The sequence below is a fragment of the Rattus norvegicus genome, chromosome 19, assembly GCF_036323735.1.
Source record: "Rattus norvegicus strain BN/NHsdMcwi chromosome 19, GRCr8, whole genome shotgun sequence".
Taxonomy (NCBI): domain Eukaryota; kingdom Metazoa; phylum Chordata; class Mammalia; order Rodentia; family Muridae; genus Rattus; species Rattus norvegicus.
The window spans coordinates 17457276-17485272 of NC_086037.1; the positions used below are offsets into that span (position 1 = coordinate 17457276).

Here is a 27997-nt window from a genome sequence, read left to right on the forward strand (position 1 = left end):
ATCTTGGAGAGGAAAGAAGGACCCTCCACCTACACTGTCCTCTAAGGAAGTTTATTCAGGTGAGGGATGACAGGGACTGTTTTGTCTCACGTCACACATGTCAGTAGAAAATATCCTAGGTATTGGATGGCGCTGTTAGCATTAACAGAACAAAGCCCATAGTGTTGGGAAGATTAATAAATTATGAGTAGGATTAGAAAACCCCAAGCCTCTTCCAGGTCCTAAGAGGGCAAAAAATACCACCAAACACAGCATTAATGTGGTAGGTTGGTTAAATCTAGTTACTAGATTCTAGTGTGATAACTATGACCCTTTGTGTGTCATGCTCAGCTTATAATGACTAGAGGACCTAAGCTTGAGAGTCACCAATGCCTCTCCCTTGCTTCTCCAGCTGCTGAGCATTGAAAAGCCCTAATGAGACAGCATCTGTTTGCAGACATACTGGATTATTCTTCTTCACTTAATCTCTCCCAGTCACCTCCACTCTCAGTAAGTCAGTTTAATTCCATAAATTGGAAATGAGTCACGTGGAAAATATACTTTCTCAATAAAATCACAGATTTCAAGGTAAAAGGTGAAACATGAACTATCCCACCTAACTTCTGGGCTTGCACAGACCTGCTCTGGAAAAGAAACATGTGGTCACAGCTGCAGTCTGGATTCAATATGGATGCTCTTGAGGTCCTCCCTAAGCTGCATAGATTGAGATAATTATCTTGCTTTCTATCAAAAGAATTCATTATGCCAAGTTGGCCGGTAGAAGGAGGCTAGTCTCTTCTGTATTTTATCAGATGTGCTTAATGTATATAATCATCGATAGTAAGTGAAAGATCTGTTTGGAATTGAAACTGAGTGGTGCTGGAGGATGATCCTGAATGCACAATGAGCAGTGGAGGCACCAGAGCCCGGTGTGGATGCCTAGCAGCCTACCACATTGAGCAGGCACCGCTCAACCACCTGTACATATACATCTCCTGAGATCTCTCTCCTTAATTGAAGGTGATCATATCCATCTAGTATAGCACATGCCCTGGAAGGACAAAAGCTACCTACAGGAGCTGTGGTGATGACTCACAGGTTAGAGCATCTGCTTCTCTCTCAGAAGAACCACATGGTCCCTAACAATCATCTACAATGGGGAATGCTATTCCCTCTTTTGATCATGAGGGAAATGCACTCAGGAGTGGCCCAGACATACATTTGAAAAAAAAAAAGATCCATTGAGTTAAATGATAAAAATAAATATAATCAGCAACAATAAAAAACACAGCATATGAATGATCAAGTGAAACAGCACCTATAAAAACCTATTTCCCAAAATGACGTTGATGGTCATTATCTTTCTGGTTTAATAATATTGCTGTATTGTAAGAAAAACTGAGGCACATGGTTCTCGATTAGGATTATTCTATATTCCTTTGTGAAAGTTGTCATTTTTTCTGCAGCTCTACAGGCATGAGTGTGTGTTACTCAATATCTGGTGCACACAGTCAATAAGGAATGTGTGTTGTAGACTGATATAGACTAGGATGAGCAGAAGACATGAGAGCATGGATACAGTATGTCAGTGATTACATCATAAAGTGTGTTTCCATAAAAAAAGTCATACACAAAAGACACCATCACCCTGTGTACCCCTTGGTGGCTTTGAATTCACTGGACCATGCAAAGATCCATATCTAGCTGTCAGTTCTAAGTCTACAGGAGGGGAAAGGACCCTTGAATAAGATGGTCATAAGAGTCAAGAGTTACAAATCAATTTTTATTCATAAGGAATACAATTTACAAAAAACAGGCATAAAATGAACAACTAAAATGGTATAAAAAATGAAAAACAGTAACAAGAATATATAACTATGATATAACAAAAAGAAAACTTCAATGAAAATCATAACCAAAAATATTTCTTAACAGCATTTTCTTAATGAACATTTAGAAACACAGTTGTAGTGCTGTTTCTCCTCTAGGACACGAGATTTCAAGGCAGTCCCCTCAGATGTCTCTCAAATGGTGTTGTCGGTATGAGAGAGGAGAAAGACCTCAATGAGACAGGCTGGCATACGGATACATAAATTTAGGGTCTCTATACAATGAGGAAATTAACTGAGAAGAAGAATATTCTCCCCAAAAAAGTCTTTGACTGTTGAGGATTGTCGTCAGCAGGGAACTCCTGACAGAGAAACTCACTCTTCAGGGGGCTGTCTTCCTGGGATCTGTCCTATTCCATGTCTCCTGCAGTTCCTGAGACCTGGGAGGAGAAGGCAGCTATTAAGACACTGATTTGGTGGGGACACGCATACCAGCTGTCAAGTTGCTGCCTTCTGTCCCTTCAGCTGCATTGCAGAGACAGCACTGATCTTTTCACTGAAATCATTGCTAATATCTCTGCAGCCTGGGGAAAGTCACCAACAACCCTCACAGTACTGTGGGAGAACAAGCTGCTCCTCAAACTTCTACCAGTGAAAACCAAGAACGGGGAAAGGAGAAGAGACCTAACTGGGTTGCAGGAAGAAAGGAGAAGGCCACATGATACTGAGATCAAAGCCAATGACCAGGACTCATTTGCCATTTGCACTTGGTTCTTATCCCTACAAGGTGCTTCCAACCATCACATTACCCCTGTATGACCTTTGTCACACGACCAAGAACTCGTTCAAAACTCTTCATAGCATCCAATCTATGACAGGGAGATGCAGTCATGTGATATGTTATTCCTCTGTCACCATTTCTGGACTGCAGTTTCAAAAAGGGCAGAGAAGTATAATTGCCAATAATTCAGTTTCTGGAGAGTGGTTAACATCCCAGAATACTTGTGCATAGACAGAGCCATGAATAACTCTATCACATGAGGTGGGTGACTGATTGGGTGTGGGGAGATTAGAAAGATGATAGGGGAAGCAAAGATGTATCCAATAGGCAAATGGTATCAGACATTGTTAATCTGACTCAGCTGCTTTTTCCTACCACATTTTGCTGGGTCTGGAGGTTGCTGGTCTTCTCCTGTTCGTCTTCAGCATTCGGGTTCAACTCAAACAAATATCGCTGTAACTCCTTGCTCTCCTGCTTCAATGTGACCAACTTCTTCTTCATACATGCCTGGTCCATCAGGAGCCGGCTGTGCAGGTTGCTGGAAACACACTCTGCATAGTAAGATCCTGAAGCTTCTTCCTCCCATTCCAACTGCCAAATCCCACAAAGTCCACCAGGACCCAGATACCCATAAAGACTTCAAGAATACATCTCCATACATGTAAGGCTGCTGCACAAACAGCAAACGGCCAATCCAGGGAAGAATAAATTGTTCCTGTGACCCAAGCACCAATAAGAGTCCATGTCTCTCCAAAAGAACAAGGGATCTACAACTACCCATGAGAGCCCAATGCATCGGGGCAACATCAATTAGTAGGCGGCAAATAACCACAAGAGAACAGTAGAACCAAGGGAGGTCATGTAAACCATGTGGTCCACACATTGAGCTTTGTTAAACCTGGTATGACCCCAGAGCCGCAGGTTGGCCTAATAACACTCTGATGCCTGAATCAGTGTAGTTCTATCCAGAGCCTTCTAAAGATGCATAGACACTGTGGTGATAACTGACAGTCCCTTATGGAACTGAATCTGAGTCCAAAAGACCCACGGCACAGTGATATTTAAACAGCAGAAGAGATGGGCCCAGAGCTGCAGACCCTCCGGTCCAGAACAAAGAGAGGCAGACATGGCCATTCCACAAGTGATGGGGCCTTCTGACCAGTACTTACCGATAGAAGTTAATCTCCTTCTTGAGCTCCTGAAATTTCTCACGATGTTCAATGTTCTTTGTGTCTAAGTTGTGCAGTAATGACATGACCTCTTTCTCCTTTATCTTCAAGTTTTCATAAAATGGATTTGGCCTGAAGTAGGGGCTGGCCCCAGGAAGATAGAACCCAATGAACATCGAGGTTTAGGATTAGAGGAACTCAGGCTGTGTCCTGTACTACCCCAGCCCTGGAAGGACACTTTCTGAATTCTACATATTTGGATCTTCTTCAGCTTCAGAAACTTGGAATTGTGTGCCCAGGACAACAGAAGCTAAGCACCCAGATAAAGGGTCCCCTGGCTCACATTTTTCAATCAGGAGGGCTGGATCTGCATTCAAACCTGTTATGCTGTCAAGAGCCTAGGCCACAGAGCTTACCCAAACACACACACACACACACACACACACACACACACACACACACACACACATCCAGAAACCTCTGATTTCATTTTTCCTGTTTTGACAAGTGGAATGCTACAAGCCGAATAACTAATATTCTAGAGGCAGACAGTACACATAATTCTGGAGATGAGACCAGATATTGCCACAAACTTATAATCTGCCCAAGGCATACAAATGTATAGACAAATGTGACTACACAGGCAAAGAACTGTGCTGTTGAAAGTGGGGCTTCCAAAATAAAGCACTTACACCTCCATGAAACTATTATAAAGGTAAATCCTGAGGTCAAAAAACAGACCCCTAAATTCCAAAGGTGGAGGGATAGAGAAACATATAAAGGTTGTGCATATGCATGCAGACCTGTGCACACACAGACACACAAACTGGGGCACACCCACAAGAAAAAAAAAGTAAGTTCTCCAGCTCAGAAAAAAAGAACCAAAAAAAAAAAAAAAGAAAAAGAAAAGAAAAGTAAACAGACTCAGAGAATGAGAAAGAGAGACAAATATGGAAAGAGCACAATGAGAATCAGTAGAAATGCATGCACCATTACTGTCTCAGAGTGTAAGGCACAGAGACAAGAAGGAGCAGGCCAGAGCCTCAGGCCTTCTACTTAAGCATTGATATGCACACTGTGGGTCCTGTCACCTAAGGCTGCTGCCAGGAGATGATAGCGTTCAGTCACCTTCCTAGCAAGTACAAACACTCTCCACAAACTCACAGCACCTAGAACCTTGCAAAACTACCACCTGTCAAGGGCTTTCCAATTGTACACTGGGAACTCATGCTCCAGTGACTTTATCCCTGAAATCTTCACTCAGATTGCAAGTTCAGATTTTCAACAGGCAGAATCAGAGAGTCCATTTTCAATCTCACTCCTCAGTAAGGGTCAGGTTCTGAATCTCCTCTCTATGGGAGATGAGGTTTAGAACAAGTTCGTTTGTTTGGAGCAATGCATACCTCTTGCTCATGGATCCACCTGTCACATAAAGGAGGCGATCTGTCAGCTCATTTCTCTCCTTGGTAGTTAGCTCCAGTTCTCTATTCAGCCTCTCCTCTTCCTCGTTGGCCTGCACCTTGTTTAGGACATTTTCAGGGGATGACGTCTGTCTGCAGGCTGCTGTAGGTAGAAGAACACAAGTGAACCCTCATGGGGCGAATGCATAGAGCATACACAGACCACAGTGAGGTCCAAACAGGAGAACATGCTTGGAAGCCAGTGTCACTGCAAGGAGTTTGGTCTATGTGAAAGAGGCATCCTAAGTGGATCACAGTTCCCCCACTACTATATAGAGACCAAGAGATGTAAGCAGCCAGGTGTTCCCTATGCCCGCCCACACAGGCTTACAAGTACCAGAGAGATGCCTTCTCCAGGATTATTATCAGGTACGCAGGCTACAACCTGGTTTCAGGACCCTACCCCTCTGGTTTCAGAAGTCAGATCATCAATTCAGCATCCACAATGACTTGATTGATCAGGGATACTCAGATATCCTACACTGTTACTCTAGTCCAATAACTTTGCATTAAAAAGTCATGTAGGGGGAGGACATGGTCAACAGATTTATTAATTCCCCCTACTGAAATGACAAATGCCCCAGAAGTGCCAATAGGTTACAGGCTCTTTCTCTACCTGCTCCATATAGTTTGGCTACTGTAGAAAAATATCTGCCACACAGAACCTCTAATATATGAAGGTAAGATTGGCCCCGTCAGCCAGAGGTAGTCAAAGGAGTTCTAAGAATATAAGGTCATGCCAGGAGCACAGTTCTCTCCCTCTTACTACTGTCAGATAGTCACTGAATTTAAAGAAGCAATGAAAGTGAAGTACATTGATGCCCTGTTTAATTCAGAAAAGTTATACCCTCCATGACTACTTATGGTGTTATTATATCAATTTAACATACCGAATGCACTGTAAAAGTAAAGACTAGAAGTTCACCCAATAATAGCATAGGCATTGCCATATCCTCCATGTGGTTATGGAGAAACTAATAATGTGAAAACCCTGACTTTCAGGAATTGTGATAATCATGGAATTCAATATCTGTGGAGATGTTCCAGTAGTTGTGGCCCATTGCTATAAAGGCCAGCTGAAGTCCCCCATACTCACCCCTGAGAGGAAGCTCAACATACACTGCCCAGAACTTACTCCACATTCCCCATGTCCTGTGTCCATCATTACCTTTAGGTTTCGTTTGCTTCACTCTAGACTCTTCTCTATCAACATCAACTCTCCCAAAGCGCCTGAGAAGACGGGCAAACATGCCTGTGGATATATCCTTTGGACAGTAAGAGAAAAAGTAGGGAATTGGTTGTCACAACGATACTGGTGACATCACAGGGATTCCAAGGTCTCTCTAGGAGACAATAGAATGTCCACGAAGGGACGGCTGATGTCATGGATAACAGACTTTGCCTCCTTGCTAATGTTCTCCCTGTACTGAGCAAAAGCTGATGGACCCTTTTCAGGGGACTTCCCTGTGGCATAGCCACTGAGCACCACATGCTTCCAAAGCCAAATTTGGCTCTAGGCTTGATTGGAAAAACCTAAGTCATTGCTATGTTTCTAAATGAGTGCTTCCTCCCCAATCCCTGCACAGAAATGTTTCATCCTACCTCAAATTCTCCTCAGTCAGCAATATTACCCATTAAAGATTACTGAGAAATCACACCAGTTCCTATAAGTAGCCAAAGAGGTCTCCTGTCTCATCATGTGCAGGTGCATGAAATCACACCCAGAAATAGCCTGTAGGGTAGGTTGCGATGTGGGTGTGTGTTATAGGTACAACCTGAAGCTTTGTGCTTAACATTTGACAGTTGCCACCAGATTCCTTAGGAGAAAGAATTGCATTCATTATGGTCCTGGCAACAATGTGGTGATCTGTTAGCAGAGGAAACTGAAATATTGGATCCACCAGTGAATGCACCCTCAGGCTGAGTGTGGGGCTCTCCTCTTTGCACTTAAGTTACCAAAGTAGGATTGCTTACAGGCCTCTCTAAGCTATAACGTGTGATTTCATCTGAAAAATAAAATAGTCAGCAGATGTTGGGGGGGATGCAGCTAAAGGAGTAGGACAAGCCTAGAGACATAACTCAGTGGACAGAGTAAGAAACAAGCATCTTCACTCCTGTTTCATGGATCACCCCACAAAACACAAACGCATCTATCCTACTTAAAAAAAAAAAACCAAGTTATTTTATTGAATGCATACACTAATACTGTTTACAGTATTGGTAGCAAAGCTCATATTTTGGTGGCAGATCCATGACTTGAACTATCTTCCTGACAACATATAAAACAATAAATAAATAAATAAATAAATAAATAAATAAGAAAAAACAGAAAAATAAAAAAACACAAAAAGCACAAGCCTTTCATGTGAAGTTACAGAAGAGTGATCCAGTGGTCACTTCTGACCAGGCCATTTTAGCTATGACAGTGTATAGTGACCCTTAATTTGATGGGTCCTATATAAAGCTTTGTGCAATATTGTCATTTTAACCAACCTCATCCAGAACATACATAACAACACAGGATATGATCACAATGTCCTTGCCGTGTATCAAGTTATTTTTCTATGTCCTTGATTGTCAGGCATATTACAGCAACAATCTGAGATGGCTGGTAGACTTGGAAGAAAGTAGATATGAAAGATGCCCGTTTGATATCAGTACAGCCATTTCTTACGAATGAGAATCTTTTAAGCTGGCCCTCGCTTAGCCCCTACACATTAGACAATAGAACAGAAAGTACAGAAAGCACATTCCCACCCACTCTCTAGGAAGCTGCTGGACCATAAGAACAGAGGGTACAGAACATATTTACTGCAGGGCAATTAGAAGACAGGAAACATCTCTGGGAAGCTGACTGACCACTATAGAAGTGAGATGTCCTTGGTACTGAATGCAGCTGTGCTATAGGCTGACATAGCTATAGCCTTTTCCTGGGAACTCCAGAAGAGAAACACCTGCCAAGACAGATATCCTTGGTCCTTGTCCTGGGAACCCCAGGATAAGAAAACATATATCAAGTCAGACGTCCTTTGTACTGAAATAGCTGCATTGCTGTGGTTACAGCCTTATCCCAGGAATTCCAGGATGAGAAACATCTGCCTAGTTATCCTTGGCACGAAATAGCTGAGCTAAGGAAACTGTGTAATCTTAACTGACATTTTAAGCTGTATATTTCTGTTGTTTGAGGCTCCTCACATTCCTCCTGTGTGAGGACCGTGTCGAGCCCCAGTGCATTGGTATCCCAAAGTAAACTTCTTGTTTTTACATCAAGACTGAGTCCTGTGTGTTCATGGGGTGGTGATTGTCCTCAGGACTGGAGCGAGAGTCTCCTCTGTCTGAGGGTCTTTCAGATAAAGCTATAGTTGTGGGTTACACACCTCAGCTCTCATTGGCTAATGCTGTCCTCACAGTCCTTGGAGGCCCCTTTGTAAGACTACCTGTTGGAAAGTGGAAGCAGCTTTATTTGAGCTCAAAGTGAACCTGACGAGCAACTTAGAGAACAAGATGGGGTAATTGAGAACCTGTCTAAAACCAGCACTGAAACCCACCCTCCATTCAAAGCATCATCTACCAATTCTTGAATTTTTACCATTCTCTGCCAACCAGTCTTTCATTCAGGAAAGGTAGAAAAGAACTGGAAATGATCTTTGTATTCTAAGGACCTCGATCTGTCTTTCCTTAGGTCCACGTTAAGAACAAATGAAATGGGTATCACCATCTGAACAACTTAGTATCACCTACTCAGCATTTCTAGCCTAATACTGTGCCTATGGCAATCTCAAGCTTCCCTGAGTGTTGCTGCCCCAGCAAGCAGAATGAAGAACTGAGGTCAAACCCCAGCGAACCTTTCAAGGGGTTAGAAGAAAGCCATCAGAGATACTGCACTTCTTTGTCCTTCGATTAAATCAAGATGATACAACGTGAATCTAGTGTGCTATTCAACCATACATCTTCCTCACAACCCCACCTATCTGAGTTCATTGCTTGGCAGAATTCATGCCCCACCATCCTAGATATTTCTTGATTCATTGCTGCCAAGGGCCAGGTTTCCTGAGTTTTGTTTTTTATAGAATTGGGTGTAGTCAATCATAGTTGCCCTCTGTAAGAAATGACAAATATCTATAATAACTGAATATTCTGAAGGTTTTTATACTGGTTTTATTATACATGTAACTATGAAAAGAAAACATACATATTTGATCAATGAAATGAGTAAGATTGATTTAATGAACAGAAAAATGGATGGTACTTCAAAACTTCCATGATTACATATTATCTATTTAATTCCCTCCACAATAGCAAGAAGCGGACATTATTATTTACTTAAACCGAGAAAATATTAATTGTTTGGCCTGCTTTTCTGAGCTTCCTTAAGGTATAGTTAATTGACAGAGCTGTGGTTTAAAATTAGGGTCCATATTGTTCTGTTTTAAATGTGTGACTTTTCTTTCTATTTTTTTCTCCATCTTTATTAAATTGGGTATATCTTATTTACATTTCAATTGTTATTACCTTTCTGGGTTTCCAGGCAAACATCCCCCTAACCCCTCCCCCTCCCCTTCTCTATGGGTGTTCCCCTCCCCATCCTCCCCCATTACCACCCTCCCCCCAACAAGCCCCTTCACTGGGGGTTCAGTCTTGGCAGGACCAAGGGCTTCCCTTTTATTTCTAGTGGGTGCTGCTCTCCCTGCTCCGTGGGAAGTGGATGGGGGGAAGGCCCGGGCCTGAGGTGAGTTGGAACTGGGGTAGAAAGCATAGGGTCTCCTAGGTGAGAATGCCAAACCACCACTGCTGCTGCAGCCACCATGGAGAAGCCCTTGTTCCTGCTGCAGGGAGGAGAGTCTGGTGGCCACAAGATGGCTGAAGGGGAGCTGAGAGTGGAAAGCTTCATCACCCGCCTGCTGGAGGTATGAGGATATCGTCCGGAAAAAATTGTGCAGATGACTGGAGCAGAAGTCCGAGGGCTGTGTATCACGTCTCGTGAAATCTTTCTTAGCCAGCCAACAGCTGTGAACACAGGTTTCTTTTGGAGCGCAGGCCTGTGCAGGCTGAGAACCTAGGTGGGACAGTTCAAGCTACCCTTTTTCCATGGCCAATCTCAGATCATATTCAGAAAGTATTTCTTGGGCTAAAGAGATGGCTTAGTGGTTAAGAGTACTGACAGCTCTTCCAGAGGTCCTGAGTTCAAATCCCAGCAACCACATGGTGGCTCACAACCATCTGTAATGAGATATGATGCCCTCTTCTGGTGTGTCTGAAGACAGTCACGGTGTACTTGTATATAATAAATAAATAAATAAATAAATAAATAAATAAATAAATAAATCTTTAAAAAAAAAGAGTATTTCTTCCAGGTGATGGATTTCCAATTTATGGAATTGAACTAACTTACTGATGGTGGAAGTGACACAGAGAGTTAAAGTACAGAAGGAATAATCCAGAATGTCCACCAACAGTTGCTGTCACACCAGGACTTTTAAAAGCTCAGCTGCTAGAGAAGCAATGTAGTCTTTGGTTATTCTCAAGCTTAGGTCTTCTAGTCATTATAAGCTGACCATGACACAAAAAGAGTCATCTATATCAAAATAGAGAATAGTAACTAGATTCACCGCACACTATCACATTACTACTGTATTTGAGGTTCTCAGTTAATATCCAAGAACCTGGAAGAAGCCTAGGTCTTGCTACACATACTTATAATTTATGTCCCCATTGTCAGCTGAGATTCTTCATGCAGCCTGGGGTCAAGGAGGTCATCCCACAAAGCACAAAACACCCATCTCAGATAAACATGTATGGTTTATTGAATCCAAAACATCCATGAATTTCAGGACACAATTAAATGTTGAAACCTAAGGATAATAGATATAGAAGAGAATTAAGATTTCTAGTTCATAGATCCAGTAAACACCTTCAACAAATCATAGCAGCAAACCTCCATAAGGTAAAGAAAGAAAAGGCCATAAAGGTACAACAAGCCTACAGAACATCAAACTAATTGTACCAGAAAAATTCCTCCATTCACATAATAATTAAAACGCTAAATGCACAGATCAAGAAAGAACATTAAAAGGGGTAAGGTATAAATATCTAGTATCAAATAAATTCAGACGTATTTGAATTACAGCAGACTTCTCAACAGAGATTCTAAAAGTCAGAAAATCTTGGGCAGATGTAATGCAGACACAGGCTCCTATATCCAGCATAATCCTCAATCACCATAAAAGGAGGAACCAGGATATTTCATGACAAAACCAAATTTAAACAATTCTTTTCTCTAAGAAAGCACAACAGAGGCTAATAGGAGGAAAACTCCAAGACAATGAACTAAACTATACCCAAGAAAGACCAAGAAATTAATCTTCTCTCAATAATTTAAAAAAAGATAAGCACACAAACAAAATTTCACCTATAACCAAAAAAGAAGAGAAAGCAGCAATCATTGGCTTTAATATCTGACCAGATCCTCTTTCCCTAATCCCCAAGCTCCCAGGGGCCAAACTGCCAGCCAAAGTGTATGCAAGGATGCTCTATGGTTCTAGGTGAGTCCTGTAGCCCCACCAAAGGCAGATCCTAGAGGTGTGAGGTGGGAATGGATATGTGTGGGTGCAGGAGCACTGTCACATAGGCAAAGCTGAGCAGAAATGGGATGTAAGGTTTGATGAGGGGCGTGTGGAAAGCAGGACAACAGTTGAAATGTAAATAAATAAAATAACCGATTAATAAAAAATTGCCAAAAATAAAATAACAAGTAAAAAGGTAAATGAAAATTAAACCAAACCAACCAACCAAACAAACAAAAACCCCTGTAGTGTATTGGCCTAATTCTGCTTGTATTTTAATGCTAATTTGTGGAACTCAGGACTGGTTAACCCCAAATAACTGACCCTGCTCCCAGTTAACTGTGATTATAAAGAAGCCAACAGCCAACAGCTGCACAGCAGAGAGATGGGGGAGGTGAGCTTTGAGGGCTTTGCTAGAGAGGATCATGAGGAGGGAAGAAGGAAGTAGAAATTGCCAAAGAATAAAGGAAGAACATGTATGATGGAGAGGAGAGAGGAAGAGGACAGCAGCCATGGTTAAGAGAGAGGAGAGCCTGGTCCTGAGGGCTGTCCAAGTGGAACAAAAACAGTCAAGATGCTACACAGTCAGTAAGAGCAGCTCTCAGGCGAGCAGAGATCACCAGAGACCCCAGACCAACAAGATACGCAAGCATAACTCCATCCAAACTCCCTCTCAATATCCCGTGTCCTCCATGGGTCTGGCCTCAGCGTGTGTCCTGCGTCAGCACATGTGTCTGTCTCAGCTGACATCACTCTGCCCATCAGCCCGAGCCCCAGGAAACAGCGAGAAACTACAGCAGCCCACCAGAAGGTTTTTTGCTGTGGTTCTATGAAGTCCCAACAAATGCAGCTCAACTACAGAATGCAAGGCAGACCAATGCATGTGTGTCCTTAGTGCAGAACCCTTCATCATGTGTCCTTTCACATGCGTGCTTTAGCAGAACATCCTTTTACCTGTGTCTACCTCAGTTAAATGTTCCTTCACACATCTGCCTTAGCCTTTCACCTGTGTCCACTTCAGGGAACCACTCCTTCAGGTGTAGAATTTCTCTAGATTAGCAAACCGCATACAGAACATTCAGAACAAATCAAGGTGTGTGGTCAGCATGTCCTTGAGCCAAGTCCCTTCTCCTTGTCAGTGACAGCAGGCATGTTACAGCAACAATATGAAATGGCTGGCAGACATGGAACAAAATAGCAAAGCTATTCTGGGGGATGTCACACCATACCAGCCACCAGCTCAGCTGAATTTTTAAGTTTTGATGTTACAAGTGAATATACTTGACCTTCAAAAACTGAGAGAGCCCACTTTTAATATGAACTATATAATCTAGGCCAAGACCGCCTCTAGGGCAAAGGCCCTCAGCCTGTGGGTCGTGACCCACACAGGGTCTCCTATCAGATAGTTTATACTACAATAAAGATTCATTACAGTAGCAAATTTACAGTTGTGAAGTAGCGACAAAATAATTTTGTAGTTGGGGTCACCACAGCATGAGGAACTGTTCTAAAGGGTTGAGGCCATAGGAAGGTTGAGAAACACTGCTCTAGGAAATTATGTTTTCTTTCTCTTTCATATTTTTCAGACAGAATCTCAAACTGTAGCTGAGATTGGCTTGGCTTGGAACATGTGTGTAGTTCATGCTGGCATCAGACTTATGGCAATTCTCCTGCTTCAGCCTCCTACTCAGGAGCCTACCAGGGTGAGATCACAACCACGGGTAATGGGATTGCTGTTCTTGGTTGTCAACTTGAGTGTACCTGGAATTAACTAATGCCAAATGGCTTGACGCCCTGTGAGGGGGATCTCTCTCTCTCTCTCTCTCTCTCTCTCTCTCTCTCTCTCTCTCCTTCCTTCTTTCTGTTTTCCTCTCTTCAACCCCCTCCTCTTGGTCCTCCTCCTCTTCTTTGTTTTTTTGAGACAGGGTTTCCCTGTGTAGCTCTGGCTGTCCTGGAATTCATTTTGTAGACCAGGCTGGCCTTGAACTCAGAGATCCACCTGCCTCTACCTCCTGGATGCTGAGGCTAAAGGCATAAGCACCATTGGATTTTTTTTCTTAATTAAATTTTCTGAAGCAAGAAGACCTAATTGTAATCCAAATCTTGGAGATCAGAAGATAAATCTTTAATTCAGATCTTTTGAGATGGAATGGCCCACCTCTAATCTGGACCACACCTTCTTTTTTCTTTTTATTTTTTTCATCTTTATTAACTTGAGTATTTCTTATTTACATTTCGATTGTTATTCCCCTTCCCGATTTCCAGGCCAACATCCCTCAACCCTTTCCCCTCCCCTTCTATTTGGGTGTTCCCCTCCCCATCCTTCCCCCATTAGCGCCCTCCCCCCAACAATCATGTTCACTGGGGGTTCAGTCTTGGCAGGACCAAGGGTTTCCCCTTCTGCTGGTGATCTTACTAGGCTATTCATTGCTACGTATGCAGTTGGAGTCCAGGGTCAGTCCATGTATAGTCTTTGGGTAGTGGCTTAGTCCCTGGAAGCTCTGGTTGGTTGGAATTGTTGTTCATATGGGGTCTTAACCCCCTTCAAGCTCTTCCAGTCCTTTCTCTGATTACTTCAACGGGGGCCCCGTTCTCAGTTCAGTGGTTTAATGATGGCATTCAGCTACGTATTTGCCGTATTCTGGCTGTGTCTCTCAGGAGAGATCTACATCCAGTTCCTGTCAGCTTGCACTTCTTTGCTTCATCCATCCTATCTAATATCTGTATAGGTATGGGCCATATGTGGGGCAGGCTCTGAATGGGTGTTCCTTCTGCCTCTGTTCTAAACTTTGCCTCCCTATTCCCTGCCAAGGGTATTCTTGTTCCCCTTTTAAAGAAGGAGTGAAGCATTCGCATTTTGGTCATCCTTCTTGAGTTTCATGTGTTCTGTGCATCTAGGGTAATTCGAGCATTTGGGCTAATATCCACTTATCAATGAGTGCATACCATGTGTGTTTTTCTGTGATTGGGTTAGCTCACTCAGGATGATATTTTCCAGTTCCATCCATTTGCCTATGAATTTCATAAAGTCATTGTTTTTGATAGCTGAGTAATATTCCATTGTGTAGATGTACCACATTTTCTGTATCCATTCCTCTGTTGAAGGGCATCTGGGTTCTTTCCAGCTTCTGGCTATTATAAATAAGTGTGCTATGAACATAGTGGAGCATGTGTCTTTGTTATATGTTGGGACATCTTTTGGGTATATGCCCAAGAGAGGTATAGCTGGATCCTCAGGTAGTTCAATGTCCAATTTTCTGAGGAATCTCCACACTGATTTCCAGAATGGTTGTACCAGTCTGCAATCCCACCAACAATGGAGGAGTTTTCCTCTTTCTCTACATCCTTGCCAGGATCTGCTGTCACCTGAGTTTTTGATCTTAGCCATTCTGACTGGTGTGAGGTGAAATCTCAGGGTTGTTTTGATTTGCATTTCCCTTGTGACTAAAGATGTTGAGCATTTCTTTCGGTGTTTCTCAGCCATTCAGCATTCCTCAGCTGTGAATTCTTTGTTTAGCTCTTAGCCCCATTTTTTAAATAGTGTTATTTGTCTCCCTGAGGTCTAACTTCTTGAGTTCTTTGTATATTTTGGATATAAGCCCTCTATCTGTTGTAGGATTGGTAAAGATCTTTACCCAATCCGTTGGTTGTTGTTTGGACCACACCTTCTGCTGGCTCATATCAAGGACATGGAAAAAGGAAGTTTGCTTTATTAATTTTCCTTCTTCTTCAGGATTCCTGCATGTACTGAAGACCAGCTGAAATATCCAGCCTTATGGACAAAACCGTTGAGGTCCTGGAGTTGCCCCATAAACCACACAAACTCTGACCTCACTTAGACAGGGATGGTTTATTGAATGCCCACTGTAAGACTGATCATCAGAGACGTAGCTGAGAATTTGTCAGGCTAGGACCCTGGATATTTTTCTATGTCAGTTTATAAAGACTAAAATGTGAGCTCATAGGCAGGTGCTGGAAGGGCTGTCTGGTTGTCAGCCCTGACTCAAGCCATTTTAGACAACAAAGGTTCATACTGACTTTTTATCTGTTTAAAGATTTATTTATTTATATATAAGTATACTGTAGCTGTCTGCAGACACAGCAGAAGAGGGCATCAGGTCTCATTACAGATGGTTGTGAGCCACCACTGGGATTTGAACTCAGGACCTCCGGAAGAGCAGTCAGTGCTCTTAACCATGGAGCCATCTCTGCAGCCCTCATATAGACCTTTAATTTTATTGGTCCTACATGAAGCTTATAATTATGAAATTTAAGATTAAGAAACCTCACAACATAAAGAACTTCCTTCCAGTGGTTCGGGAATGGGTGGGTGGGGGAGCACCCTCAAGGAGGCTGGGGAAGGGGGTGGAATGCAGGGTTATTGTAGGGGAAACTGGAAAGGGGGTTAACATTTGAAATGCAAATAAACAAAATAACCAATAAAAAAACATACACAAGTTATGTGATCATTCCTGACCCTGCTCTGAGTTAAATTATTTTCAGACAACCATGACAGGCAGACATATTACAGCAAGAATATGAACTATCTGGCAGGCATGGAACAAAACGGCTACAGCTATGCTAGGGGGATTGGCTTCAACAGGGGCAACTACTGCATTTTAGACCTTCCATTCCTTGTTGAATTAGCTGTACCACAGCCTATAAACCATTCTAATAAATTTTCTTTCTCTATATACAGTCATTCTAGGAGGGATGATTGGTTATGCATTGTTAAATGCAATGCTGATCACGAAACCCCATCACTTCCACAGCAATATGCAAGTGTAAGTAAGTTACTGAACAATTGAACAGAAATTAAAATTTACTGCATTTATTGCGTGTATCAGAAGGCATAGGGAACACCTGGCTGCTTATATCTCTTGGTCTCTATAGAGTAGTGGGAGAACTGAGACCCACTGAGGAGGTCTCTTAAGCGAAGACCAAACTCCTTGCAGTGACACTGGATTCCAGGCTTGTTGTCCTGTTTAGGCCTCACTGTGGTCTATGTACACTCTATGCATTCTCCCCATGCAGGTTCACATGGACTGAACTCAGAAAGCTGGGGTTGGCAGAAAGATGCATGGTTAAATAGCCCACCAGGTTCACATTGTATCAGCTTGATTTAATCTAAGGACAAAGAAGTGGAGTTTCTCTGATGGCTTTCTTCTAACCCCTTGAAAGGATCACTGGGGTTTGACCTCAGTACTTCATACTTCTTGCTGGGTCAGCAACACTCAGGGAAGCTTGAGATTGCCATAGGCACAGTATTATGCTAGATATACTGAGTAGATGATACTAAGATGTTCAGATGGTCATACCCATTTGCATGAGTTCTTAATGTGCACCTAAGGAAAGAGAGATCAAGGTCTTCAGAATAGGAAGATCATTTCCAGTTCTTTTCTACAATTCCAGTCTGAAAGACTGGTAGGGAGAGAATGGTAGATAATCAAGAATTCATAGATGATGCTTTGAAGGAAGTGTGGGTTTCTGTGCTGGTTTAGACAGGGTCTCAATTATCCCATGTTGCCCTCTTCCTACCTGGCCAGGTTCACTTTGAGCTCAGATAAACCTGCTTCTACTTTCCAGTAGACAGTCTTACAAGAGTGGCCTCCAGGGACTGTGAGGACAGCATTAGCCTTTGACAGTTGAGGTGTGTAACCCACAACTATAGTTTTAGCCACTTTGTTCCATGTTTACCAGCTATTTCAGATTGTTGCTGTCTATGGCTGACAATCACGGACACAGAAAAATAACGTGATAGAGAGCAAGGACATGGTGATCACATCCTTTCCTGTTCTGTATGTTCTGGATGAGGCTTGTTAAAATTCCAATATTGCAGAAAGCTTTATATAGGACCCATCACATTAAGCATCCCAGTGCACTGTTCTATCTAAAATGGCCTAATCAGAACTGACCACCAGATCACACTTCCTGCAATCCTCATATGAGAAGCTTGAGCTTTTTGTTTTGACTTTTTTCTTTCTTTCTTATTTTTTGCTGTATAAGTTGAGAGGAAGATATTTGGGGCCATGGATCTGCCCCCAAAATCTGGGGTATGGAACTGATCAATCAGTGTTGGTGTGTGCACTCAATACAGTATCCATTTTTTACTGTGACAGATGCTTTTGTGTTTGTGGGGAAGCCCATGACCCAGAGCACAAGTGCTGGGTCCTTGCTCTATCCACGTAGTGATGTGTATAGCCTCGTCCTACACCTTTATCTGCACCCCCTATATCTCTTGACTATTTTATTTTTCTGATAGAGGCTCAGCTTCTGATAGAAGGCCTGTCAGCAGTGCTCCTTTGGCGACATTGGCGCAGAAAGGAGAACCCCACAAGCAGCATGAGGTTCCCTTCATTGGTGGCTCCAATATTGCACTTTTGTCCTCCAACTGGTCTCCACACTGTTCCTAGCACCATAAAGACTTCAACTCTTTTAACTAAGGAATTTTCTGGCAATTGTCAATTGCGAAGCACACGACTTCATGAGTGTTCCCCTAACACACGCCCATGCTGTAACCTACCATGCAGACTATTTCTTGATGTGATATAAAGCACCTGTACATAATGAGACAGGAGAACTTTTGACTGCATATTCAAGCTGGTATGAAATCTCAGGAAGTTTTAATGGCTAACATTGGTGAATGAGGACAATTTGAGTTAGTGAGACATTTTTTGGGAAAGATTTGAAAGGAAACATTCATTTAGATGCATAGGAATTACTAAGGTTTTATAATCAAGCCTTGAGGAAAATTTGGCTTTGGAAGCAGGAGATGCTCAGTGGCTCTCCCCAGGAAAGTCTCCTGGAAAGGGCACCTCAGCTTATGCTCAGTACAGGGAGAACATTAGCAGGAGGCAAAGTCTGCTCCCCATGACATCAGCTGTCCCTTCTTGGACATTCTATTGTCTCCTAGAGAGTTCTGGCATCCTCTGTGATGTCACCAGTGTTGTAGTGACGACCAGTGCCCTAGTTTCTCTCAGTCTGAGTCTGGCGGTTACAAGCTAAGACATGTTTTCCCGTCTTCGCAAGCGTTTTGGGAGGGGGAACATCGATTGTGGAGAGACTAGAGTGAAGGAGTCTGGCCTTTCGTCTCAAAGTAATGATGGACAAAGACAGCACTTCTGGGGAATGTTGAGTAAGTTCTGGGCAGTGTATTTTGAGCTTCCTACCGGGGGGCTGCAGGCTTAAGCTGACCTTTCTAGCAATGGGCCACAACAACTGGAGCATCTGAAAAGGAATTGAATTTCCATGAATATCACAATTCCTTAAAGCCAAGGATTTCAGAACTTTAGTTTCCCCATCCCCACTGGGAGGATATGGTAAGGCCAATGCTATTATTCTGTGAACTTCTGGTCTTTACTTTTCAGTGCATTTGTTATGTTACATTGATATAATAACACCATCAGTATTCATGGAGGGTCCACCTTTTCTGAGTTTAGACAGGGCAGCAATGTATTTCACTATCACTGCTTCTTTAAATACAGTGGATATCTGACAGTAGTAACAGGGAGAGATTGTGCTCCAGGCAATAACCTTATGTTCTTAGACCTTCTCTGATTTCTTCTAACTGGCAGGGTCATCGTTTGCTTTATATATTAGAGGTTGTATGTTACAAAAATTTTTTTTCAATACCAAAACTATTTGGAACGTGTAGACCAAGATTCAGCCTGTAACCTATTCACACTTCTGGGGCATTTGGTATTTCTCATAGGGACACTGATAAGTCTGTTGAACATATCCTACCTGGAAATGCGTTTTAAATCCATGTTTCTAAAATACCAAAAGTATTTGGAACATGTGGACCAAGATTCATCCTGTAACCTATTGGAACTTCTCGGGCATTTGGTATTTCAAATAGGGGAACTGATAAGTCTGTTGACCATGTCCTCCATGGAAATGTGTTTTAAATCCAAAGTTGTTGGCCTAGAGTATCAGGGTAGGACATCTGAGTGTCTCCAATCACTCAAGTCTTGTGGATGGTGAATTTATCATCTGAGTTCGAACCCACAGGGGTGAGGGTCCTGAAACCAAGCTGTACCCTGTTCAGCTGATGATAATCCTGGAGAAGCCATCTCCGTGGTCCATGTAAGCACCTGATGTCCGGCATAGGGAACACCTGGCTGCTTACATCTCTTGGTCTCTATAGAGTAGTGGGAGAACTGAGATCCACTGAAGAGGCCTCTTAAGCATAGACCAATCGCCTAGCAGTGACACTGGGTTCCAGGCTTGTTCTCCTGTTTAGGCCTAACTGTGGTCTATGTACACTCTATGCATTCTCCCCATGCAGGTTCACTTGTGTTCTTCTACCTACAGACGCTGGGAGAGAAACATCATCCCCTGGCACTGAACTAAGCGAGAATCAGGCCAAGAAGGAAAAGGAGAGGCTGATTAAAGAGCTGCAGCTCATTACCGAGGAGAGAAATGACCTGAGAGATCGCCTGAGGTTTCTGACAGAGAGATCCATGAAGAACAGGTATGAATCGCTCCAAATGCTCTTGTTTCATTCCTGGGTCTGCAAGGTCACCTTCATCTTATCCTATTAAGGTTTTGGGTTCTAGAAAGCTGTGCCTCCCTAACCACCCTGTGCTAAACCTCACCTCCCATATAGAGGAGATTCAGAACCTTGACCCTTCCTGAGGAGCGAGATGGAAAATGGACTCATCTGCTTCCATTTATTGAAAAGCAGATCTTGTGGTCTGAATGAAGAATTCGGGGATAAAGTCAGGGAGAGTGAGTGTCTAGTGTGCATTTGCAAAGCCCTTGACAGATGGTGGCTTTGCAAGATTGTAATTGCAGTGAGTTTATGGTGAGTCTCTGTACTTGCTAGGCAGGGGACTGAGTGCTGGAAGATCCACGCAGCAGCCTGAGGGGCCTGGTACCAAACTGTTCATCTCAATGCTTGAGTAGAAGGTCTCAGGCTCAGGCCTGTTTGTTATTGTCTGTGTGTCTTGCCCTCTGAGACAGCAATGGTGGATGCATTTCTCCTGGTTTTCACAGTACTCTCTGTTTCCATATTTCTCTTTCTCTTTCTCTGACTCTGTTTTTACATTTCTCTTTTTTGTGGGTATTTCTCAGTCTGTGAGTCTGTATGTGCATACATCCAAATGCATATGTACAACATTTATATGTTTATATTTCCCTCCACACTTGGAATCTAGGGGTCTATGTCTTGGCCTGAGTATTTACCTGTAACACATTCATGGTGATGTGAATGCTTTGTTCTGGGAGCCCCACTGTCAACAGCACAGTTCTTTGACTATGTGGCCACGTTTGTCTGTTTATTTGTATTCCTTGTGCAGATTATAATTTTGTGTTGATATAAGGTCTGTTATCAAAACAGGAGAAAAGAAATCACCGGTTTCTGGGTGTGTTGGGGTGGGGGAGCATGGAGAGGTGTGGCCGAGGCTCTTGATAGCTTAACTGGCTTGACTGCAGATTTCCTCTTGATTGAACAAAGGGAGCCAGGGAAGCCTCCATCTGGATGCCGAGATTCTGGTGTCCTGGACACAGAAAAACACGTTTCTGAAGCTGAAGAAGATCCAATATGTAGAATTCAGAAGGTGTCCTTCCAGGACTGGGGTAGTACAGGACCCACCCTGAGCTCATATATTCCTAAATGCTGATGTTCACTGGATTCTATCATTTGGGGCCAGGCCACACTTCAGGCCAAATCCATATTATGAAGACCTGGAGAGAATGGAGGAGGCGGTCATGTCAATTCTGCACAACTTAGAGATGGAGAACACTGAGATCCATGAGACCAACCATAAGCTGAAGAAGGAGATTACCTTCTCTAGGTAAGTCCTGGTCAGAAAGCCTATCACCTGTGGAATGGCCATTTCTGACTTTCTTTGTTCTGGATTGGACGGTCTTCAGCTCTGGTTCTATCTCTTGTGCTGTTTACACATCAGTGTGCCAGGGTCATTAGGACTCAGTTTTCAGTTCCACAAAAGACTGTTACTCATCCCAGGATTGTCTAGGCATCTTCAGAAGATAGAACAGCACTGATTGAAGTCAGCAGGTTATTAGGCTGACCTGGACCTATGGTGTCATACCAGGTTTTACAAAACTCAGTGTGTGGACCACATGGTTAGCATGACCTTCTCTTGGTTCTACTGACCTCCTTTGAGGGTGTTTGCCAACTACTAATTGATGTTGCCCCCATGCATTGGGCTTTCATGGATAGTTGTAGATCCATGTTCTTTTTGAGAGATGTGGACACTAATTGGTGCTCAGGCCAAACAAATAATTTATTCTTCCCGGAATTTACTCTTTGTGGTTTGTGCAGCAGCCTTATACGTATCAAAATGAATTCTATTAAGTCTTCATGGGTATCTGGGTCCTGGTGGAGTTAGTGGCACTCGGGAGTGGGAATGGGAGAAAGGGGCAGCATGATCTTACTATGCAGACTGTATTTCCAGAAACCTGCTCAGCCAGCTCCTGATGGAGAACACATGTAGGAAGGAGTTGGTCCCACTGAAGCAGGAGAGCAAGGAGGTACATCTTGATTGTGCACTGAACCAGAAATATTTGGTTGACTTCAACAAGAAAGATAAAGACCAGCAACGTCCAGACCCAGCGTCATCTGGTAGGGACGAGCAGCTGTGTTAGCTTAAAAATATCTGATAAAGGTTGCCAATTTGATACATCTTTGCTCTCTCCTACCACCTTTCTAATTTACACTCACAACCAGCCAACCACCTCATGTAATGGAATTGTTCATTGCTCTGCCTATGCACAAGTATTCTGGGAAGCCAACCACATTTCAGAAACTGAATTATTTTGCAAGTATATTTGTCTGCTCTTTTTGAAGCTGCAGTATAGAAATGGTGACAGATTAATAACATACCTCATTATTGCATATCCACGTGATAGATTGGATGCTCTGTAGAGTTTTGAACAAGTTCTTGGTTCTTTGACAAATGACACTCTGTGGTCATGTGACTTCTTGTGTAGGAAGCACCTTTGCGGGATAAGAACAAAGTGCAAATGTCAAATTAGTACTTGTCATTGGTTTTAACCTTGGTGACATATGAACATCTACTTTCTTCCTGCCAACCCAATGAGGTTCCTTCCATTGCCCTGTTCTTGGTTTGCACTGGTATAAGTCTGGGTCCCATATTGGCAGCCCACATTACTTTGAGGCTCTCTGGAGATTTTGCCCTTCCCAAAGAGTTAGCAACAATGATATCAGTTAAAAGGTCCATGTTGACTGTCCAATAGAACTGAGATGGTAGTAGGCAGCCTTCCGACAGCTGCCTTGCATTTCACCACCAAATCAGTGTCTGAAAAACTGCCTTCCTCTCCCAGGTCTCAGAAAGTGCAAGAGAGCTGGAATTGGACACACAGCAGTAAGAAAGCTTCCTGAAGAATAAGTTGCTTTCTCAGGAGTCCCTGATGACAAATATCCTGAATGGTAACAAATTTTTTGGATGAGTATTCTTCCTCAGAGTTAATTTGTCATTGCTTAGAGACCCTAAATTTATATACCACTAAGCCAGCCTGACTGATTGAGGTCTTACTTTCTTCTCAGAAAACAGCACTTGAGAGACAACTTGGGGGACCTCCTTTCATTATGTGTGCAAGAGGAGAAACAGCAATACATCTGTGCTTCTAAATGTTCATTAAGAATGTGCTGTTTAGAAATATTTTCGTTATGATTTTAATTGAAATTTTCTTTTTGTTGTTTCATATTTATATGTTCTTGTTACTGTTTTTATCTTTTCAAATATTTTTAAATATTTTAATTTATTTGTTTTAATCCTGTTTTGTTGTAAAAATGAATTCCTTATGAATAAAAATTGAATTCTATCTCTTGACTCTTAAGACCATCATTCTTATTCAAGGGTTCTGTCCCCTCCTGTGGACTTAGAACTGACAGGTGGAGATGGATCTCTGCATGTTCCATGGATCCTGGGCTAATTAGTGAATTCAAAGTCACCAAGGGGTACCCAGTGTGACAGTGTCTTTTGTGTGGATAATGTGGCTGTTTCTCGGACACACACTTTATGAAGTAATCACTGACATGCTTTACCCAATTGTTAGGGTCCATGTGGTTCTTCTGAGAGAGCAGCAGATGCTCTACCCTGTGAGTCATCACCACAGCTCCTGCAGGTGCTTTTGTCCTTCCACATCATGTACTGTATTAGGTGGACAGGATCACCTCCAATCAAATAAAGAGATCTCAGGAGATGTGTATTCACAGGAAATTTACTGAGCTGTGCATGCTCAATGTGTTAGCTTGCCAGCCATCCCTACAGGGCTCTGGTGTTCCCACTGCTCATTGTGGGTCAGGATCATCCTGCAACATCACTTAGTGTCCATATTAGAGCAGATCTTTCACCTATTATCAATGATGACCATATTTATTCTGCACATCTGACAAAATACAGATCGAAATTAGCTTCCTGTTGGCCAGATTGGCATAATGAGTTTTTTGATTGTTAGCATGAAAATTATTTTAATCTAAGCAGTTTAGGGAAGAACCTCAAGGACACCCATAGTGAATGCAGCCTGCAGCTGTGAACACAGGTTTCTGTTGGAGAGCAGGCCTGTGCAGGCCCAGAACCTAGGTGGGACAGTTCAAGCTACCCTTTTTCCATGGCCAATCTGGGATCGTATTGAGAATGTATTTTTTCCAAGTGACTGATTTCCAATTTATGGAATTGAACTAACTTACTGAGAATGGAGGTGACTCAGGAGTTAAAGTACACAAGGACCAATCCAGTATGTCCACAAAAGCTTGCTGTCACCCCAGGGCTTTTAAAAGCTCAGCAGCTAGAGAAGCAATGTAGTATTTGGTTATTCTCATGCTTGGGTCTATTCATTCAGTATAAGCTGAACATGACACAAAAGAGTCATCTGTGTCACAATAGAAGCTAGTTGTAACTAGATTCCCCCCACACTATCACATCACCACCGTATTTGAGGTTCTCAGTTACTATCTAAGAACCTGGAAGAGGCCTGGGTCTTGCTACACAAACTCATAATTTATGTCTTCATGACACTGTGTGCTTTGTTCTGTTGATGCTACCATTGGCATACAATACCTTGGATACTTTGTGCTGACATTTGTGACATGAGACAATAGTTCATGTCATCCTAACCTGCATAAACTGTCCTTAGAGTACGGTGTAGTCAGAGGGGCCTTTTTTTTCTCTCTGAATTTTCAAAATATTTCCAGTCTTCAGACAAGTCTTCAGCCATTGTCCAGTGCCTGTCTTGAGATGTCCACATTGTCTCCTGGGAGTATTCATCCAGCCTGGTCTGTAATTTTGTAGAAGAGTAATAGGGTTCCAGCCCTAGGATTTAATTCAGTGTGATTGTACTTTCCAAACATGGTCAAAGCCCTACATTCCACCATAGCCTGTGTGCTTTAGAGAAAGAAAATAAAGAACCACATTGCACTTGAAATTTCTCCTCCAACAAAAGGAGAGCCTGCATAGGGCCTTTAAGTAACTCTAAGTCCCAGCTTCTGCATAACTCCCTCCATTGACTCCATTATTGGTGTATTTTCATTACTGCTCACTTTATTTTTGGTGTGCAAAGAACGTGTACCATGTCAGTAAAGTGTGTGTGTGTGTGTGTGTGTGTGTGTGTGTGTGTGAGAGAGAGAGAGAGAGAGTGAGAGAGAGAGAGAGAGTTTGTGTTTGTTTGTGTTTCTGTGCAGATGTTTGTGTATGTTCATCCATGAACTCACTATCAATTTTCATAAAATGACTTAGAAGACTGTAATGAAAACTGTCGAGGTGCATGCAGACGTGTGTTACTAGTGTCCCACGGCACCTGGCAGGTAACACTGAAATGGTGGTCTACTATAATACAGCCTAAAAACAGGCTGTGGATGGTTTACACAGAGATTGTGACGTCATCACCACGAGAGAGCAGCAAAAGCTTCATTTATCACATGCCGCTGTTACCAAGATGAGGCAAAGCCTTATCCTACAGAGAGTCTGGTATGATTTGATGGCAGGAAATAAACTTAGTACTAAAATCATTCAATTACAAACGAAGAGGATAATACAAAGAGTCATAGGAAGCAAGAGCTGTTTTTTGAGGAGATCCATAAGAGAAACAACCCCTTTCTGAAACTAAGTACACACCACAGTGTCAATACCTAAATTATCAAATCAGAAATGAAAAGGGGGATGAAGCAATAGACATGTGAGTGAATTCAACAATCATTAGGGCTTCTTCAGAGTCCTTCACTATAGAAAAGTGAAAAATCTATTTGATATTGGTAATTTTTCTACACAGATAACAAATACCAAGTTAAATCCAAATGTGGGATTTAACTCATAAGATTATTCTCATAAGAAAATAGATTTAAACGATGCCACTACAAAAATTAAAAAATATATATGAGGGCCACTAGGCTTTAATGCAGCCTTTCTACCAGACGTTTAATGACGACCTAATAACAATAGTGCTTCAATTATTCCTCTGATTTGAAAGAGAAGGAACATTGTCAAACCCCTTCTCTGAGTTTCTCTTTTTACCTAGAATTCCTGAGTCTGTTGCTTCTTCCATTGTCACCCCATCAATAGAGCTGCAGGGCGAGTCTGTCCCGCCTCAGAGGGTATCTGCCAGCTGACAGGGCTGGGTTTTGCTCTGCTTGCCCCCGCCCACGCCCCCGCCTCACACCCGCACTCGACATCGCCTCCGACCCATCCCCCCTCCCAGTCCCACCACCGCCCTCGACTCAGACCCGTCCCAACCCCCGCCCCCAGCCTGTCCTCGCCCCTACCCTGCCTCCGCCCCGACCCCCCCACACCCGTCCTCTCCTTCGCCCCCCCCCGCCTCCGCCCTCGCCGTCGCTGCTTGCGTTGCTACCATTCCGTCTTCGACTCCCCTGTTGACCCCACCGCCACTGCTGCTACCTTCTCCCACTTTTTCAGCCCAAGACTTTTGAGATCCCGGCTTGCAGCGCTCTGCACTAGGAGGCTAACGGAGGTGAGGAGAGCCTAAGGGACAGACCCCAGGCCTGGCCCCAGAGACTTGTGTCTCCCCCCTCCCCCAAAGTGCTTTCCCGCAGTTCTCCATTCTGGGTTCAGTTTGTGGGGACCCCAGCAGGTGGCAGGCTTTGCTGATCCTCAGGTGTGAGTCTGGGACAGTGGTGGGACTTATGGTTGAGGGAAGTCTTTCAGGCAAATGCAGGCTTTTCTCAAACTCTTGGACCATCTGGTGCCCTCCCTGGGGTCACAGGACCTGTGGAAGTGGGGAAGCCACTTTTCCCTGTCCTGTGTGACTTTCCCTGCAGAGTGAGCTCTCCTGCAGGAGGTACTCTCACATGCTTCTTTAAAAGCACCTGTTCCTCAGATCCAGATCAGCTGTGAAAACAGGCTTCTTCATGTCAGTGTGCCAGCTCCCCCTCCCAGCTCAGAGCTGCCACACCTAAGGATCCTCCAGCCCCAGTACTGGTTGGGTCTCATGGAGGAGTTAGAGCAAAGTGCCCCTTCTGAGAAGTGACTCAGAACAGAAGGTTCCTACAACCCAATGAGGTCTCTTCCAGTTGCCCTGTTCTTGGTTTGCACTGGTATAATTCTGAGTCCCAGATTGGCAGCCCACATTGCTGTGAGGGTTGCTGGAGATTTTGCCCTGCCCACAGAACAGAAGGTTCAGAAGAAAGGCCAGTTTGGCATAATGAATTCTTTTGATAGATGGCAACAAAATTATCTTAATCTAAGCAGTTTAGGGAGGAACCTCAAGAGCATCCATAGTGAATGCAGCCTGCAGCTGTGAACACACGTTTCTTTTGGAGAGCAGGCCTGTGCAAGCCCAGGACCTAGGTGGGACAGTTCAAGCTACCCTTTTTCCATGGCCAATCTGTGTTTGTATTGAGAAAGTATTTTTTTTCCAGTTGACTGATTTCCAACTTATGGAATGGAACTGACTTACTCAGAGTGGGGTTGACTTAGAGAGTTAAAGTACAGAAGGAATAATCCAGATGTCCACAAAAGCTTGCTGTCACACCAGGGCTTTTAAAAGCTCAGCAGCTAGAGAAGCAATGTAGTATTTGGTTATTCTCATGCTTAGGTCTAGTCATTCATTATAAGCTGAACATGACACAAAAGGAGTCATCTGTGTCACAATAGAAACTAGTTGTAACTAGACTTATACCACATTATCACATTATTACTATATTTGAGGTTCTCAGGTATGATCTTAGAAACTAGAAGGGGCCTGGTTCTTGCTACATATAGTCATATTCTATATC

At 43.1% G+C, this 27997-nt stretch overlaps 2 protein-coding genes across 3 annotated transcripts in view; one reads left to right on the top strand and one right to left on the bottom strand.

Annotated features, from left to right (window-relative positions):
* Positions 1–27997, top strand: part of LOC134483188 (uncharacterized) — a 341330-nt gene that overhangs the window by 216013 nt on the left and 97320 nt on the right. The window lies entirely within an intron of this gene.
* LOC134483190 (disks large homolog 5-like) lies at positions 1749–26241 on the bottom strand. Of its 2 annotated transcripts, XM_063278461.1 has the most exons (5): positions 6387–7361; positions 5162–5321; positions 3759–3902; positions 2965–3127; positions 1749–2248 (listed from the first exon to the last, which is right to left on the bottom strand). In XM_063278461.1, the coding sequence occupies exons 1-5, from the start codon at positions 6466–6468 to the stop codon at positions 2219–2221; spliced, it is 579 nt and encodes a 192-aa protein (XP_063134531.1). In that variant the 5' UTR covers positions 6469–7361; the 3' UTR covers positions 1749–2218. The 2 variants fall into 2 exon arrangements, 1 of the variants encoding a protein (XP_063134531.1); XR_010060067.1 differs by lacking the exons at positions 1749–2248; positions 2965–3127; positions 3759–3902; positions 6387–7361 and adding an exon at positions 22631–26241 and having other exon boundaries at positions 5234–5321.

Excerpts from the sequence above, each read along its gene's own strand:
- LOC134483190 (XM_063278461.1), bottom strand. The coding sequence starts at position 6,468 with ATGTTTGCCCGTCTTCTCAGGCGCTTTGGGAGAGTTGATGTTGATAGA. Across the intron at positions 3,128-3,758 it reads AAGGAGATTAACTTCTATCG|CAACCTGCACAGCCGGCTCC; the intron begins GTAAGTACTGGT and ends GTGTGTTTCCAG. Across the intron at positions 2,249-2,964 it reads TCCAGACCCAGCAAAATGTG|GTCTCAGGAACTGCAGGAGA; the intron begins GTAGGAAAAAGC and ends TTCTCCTCCCAG.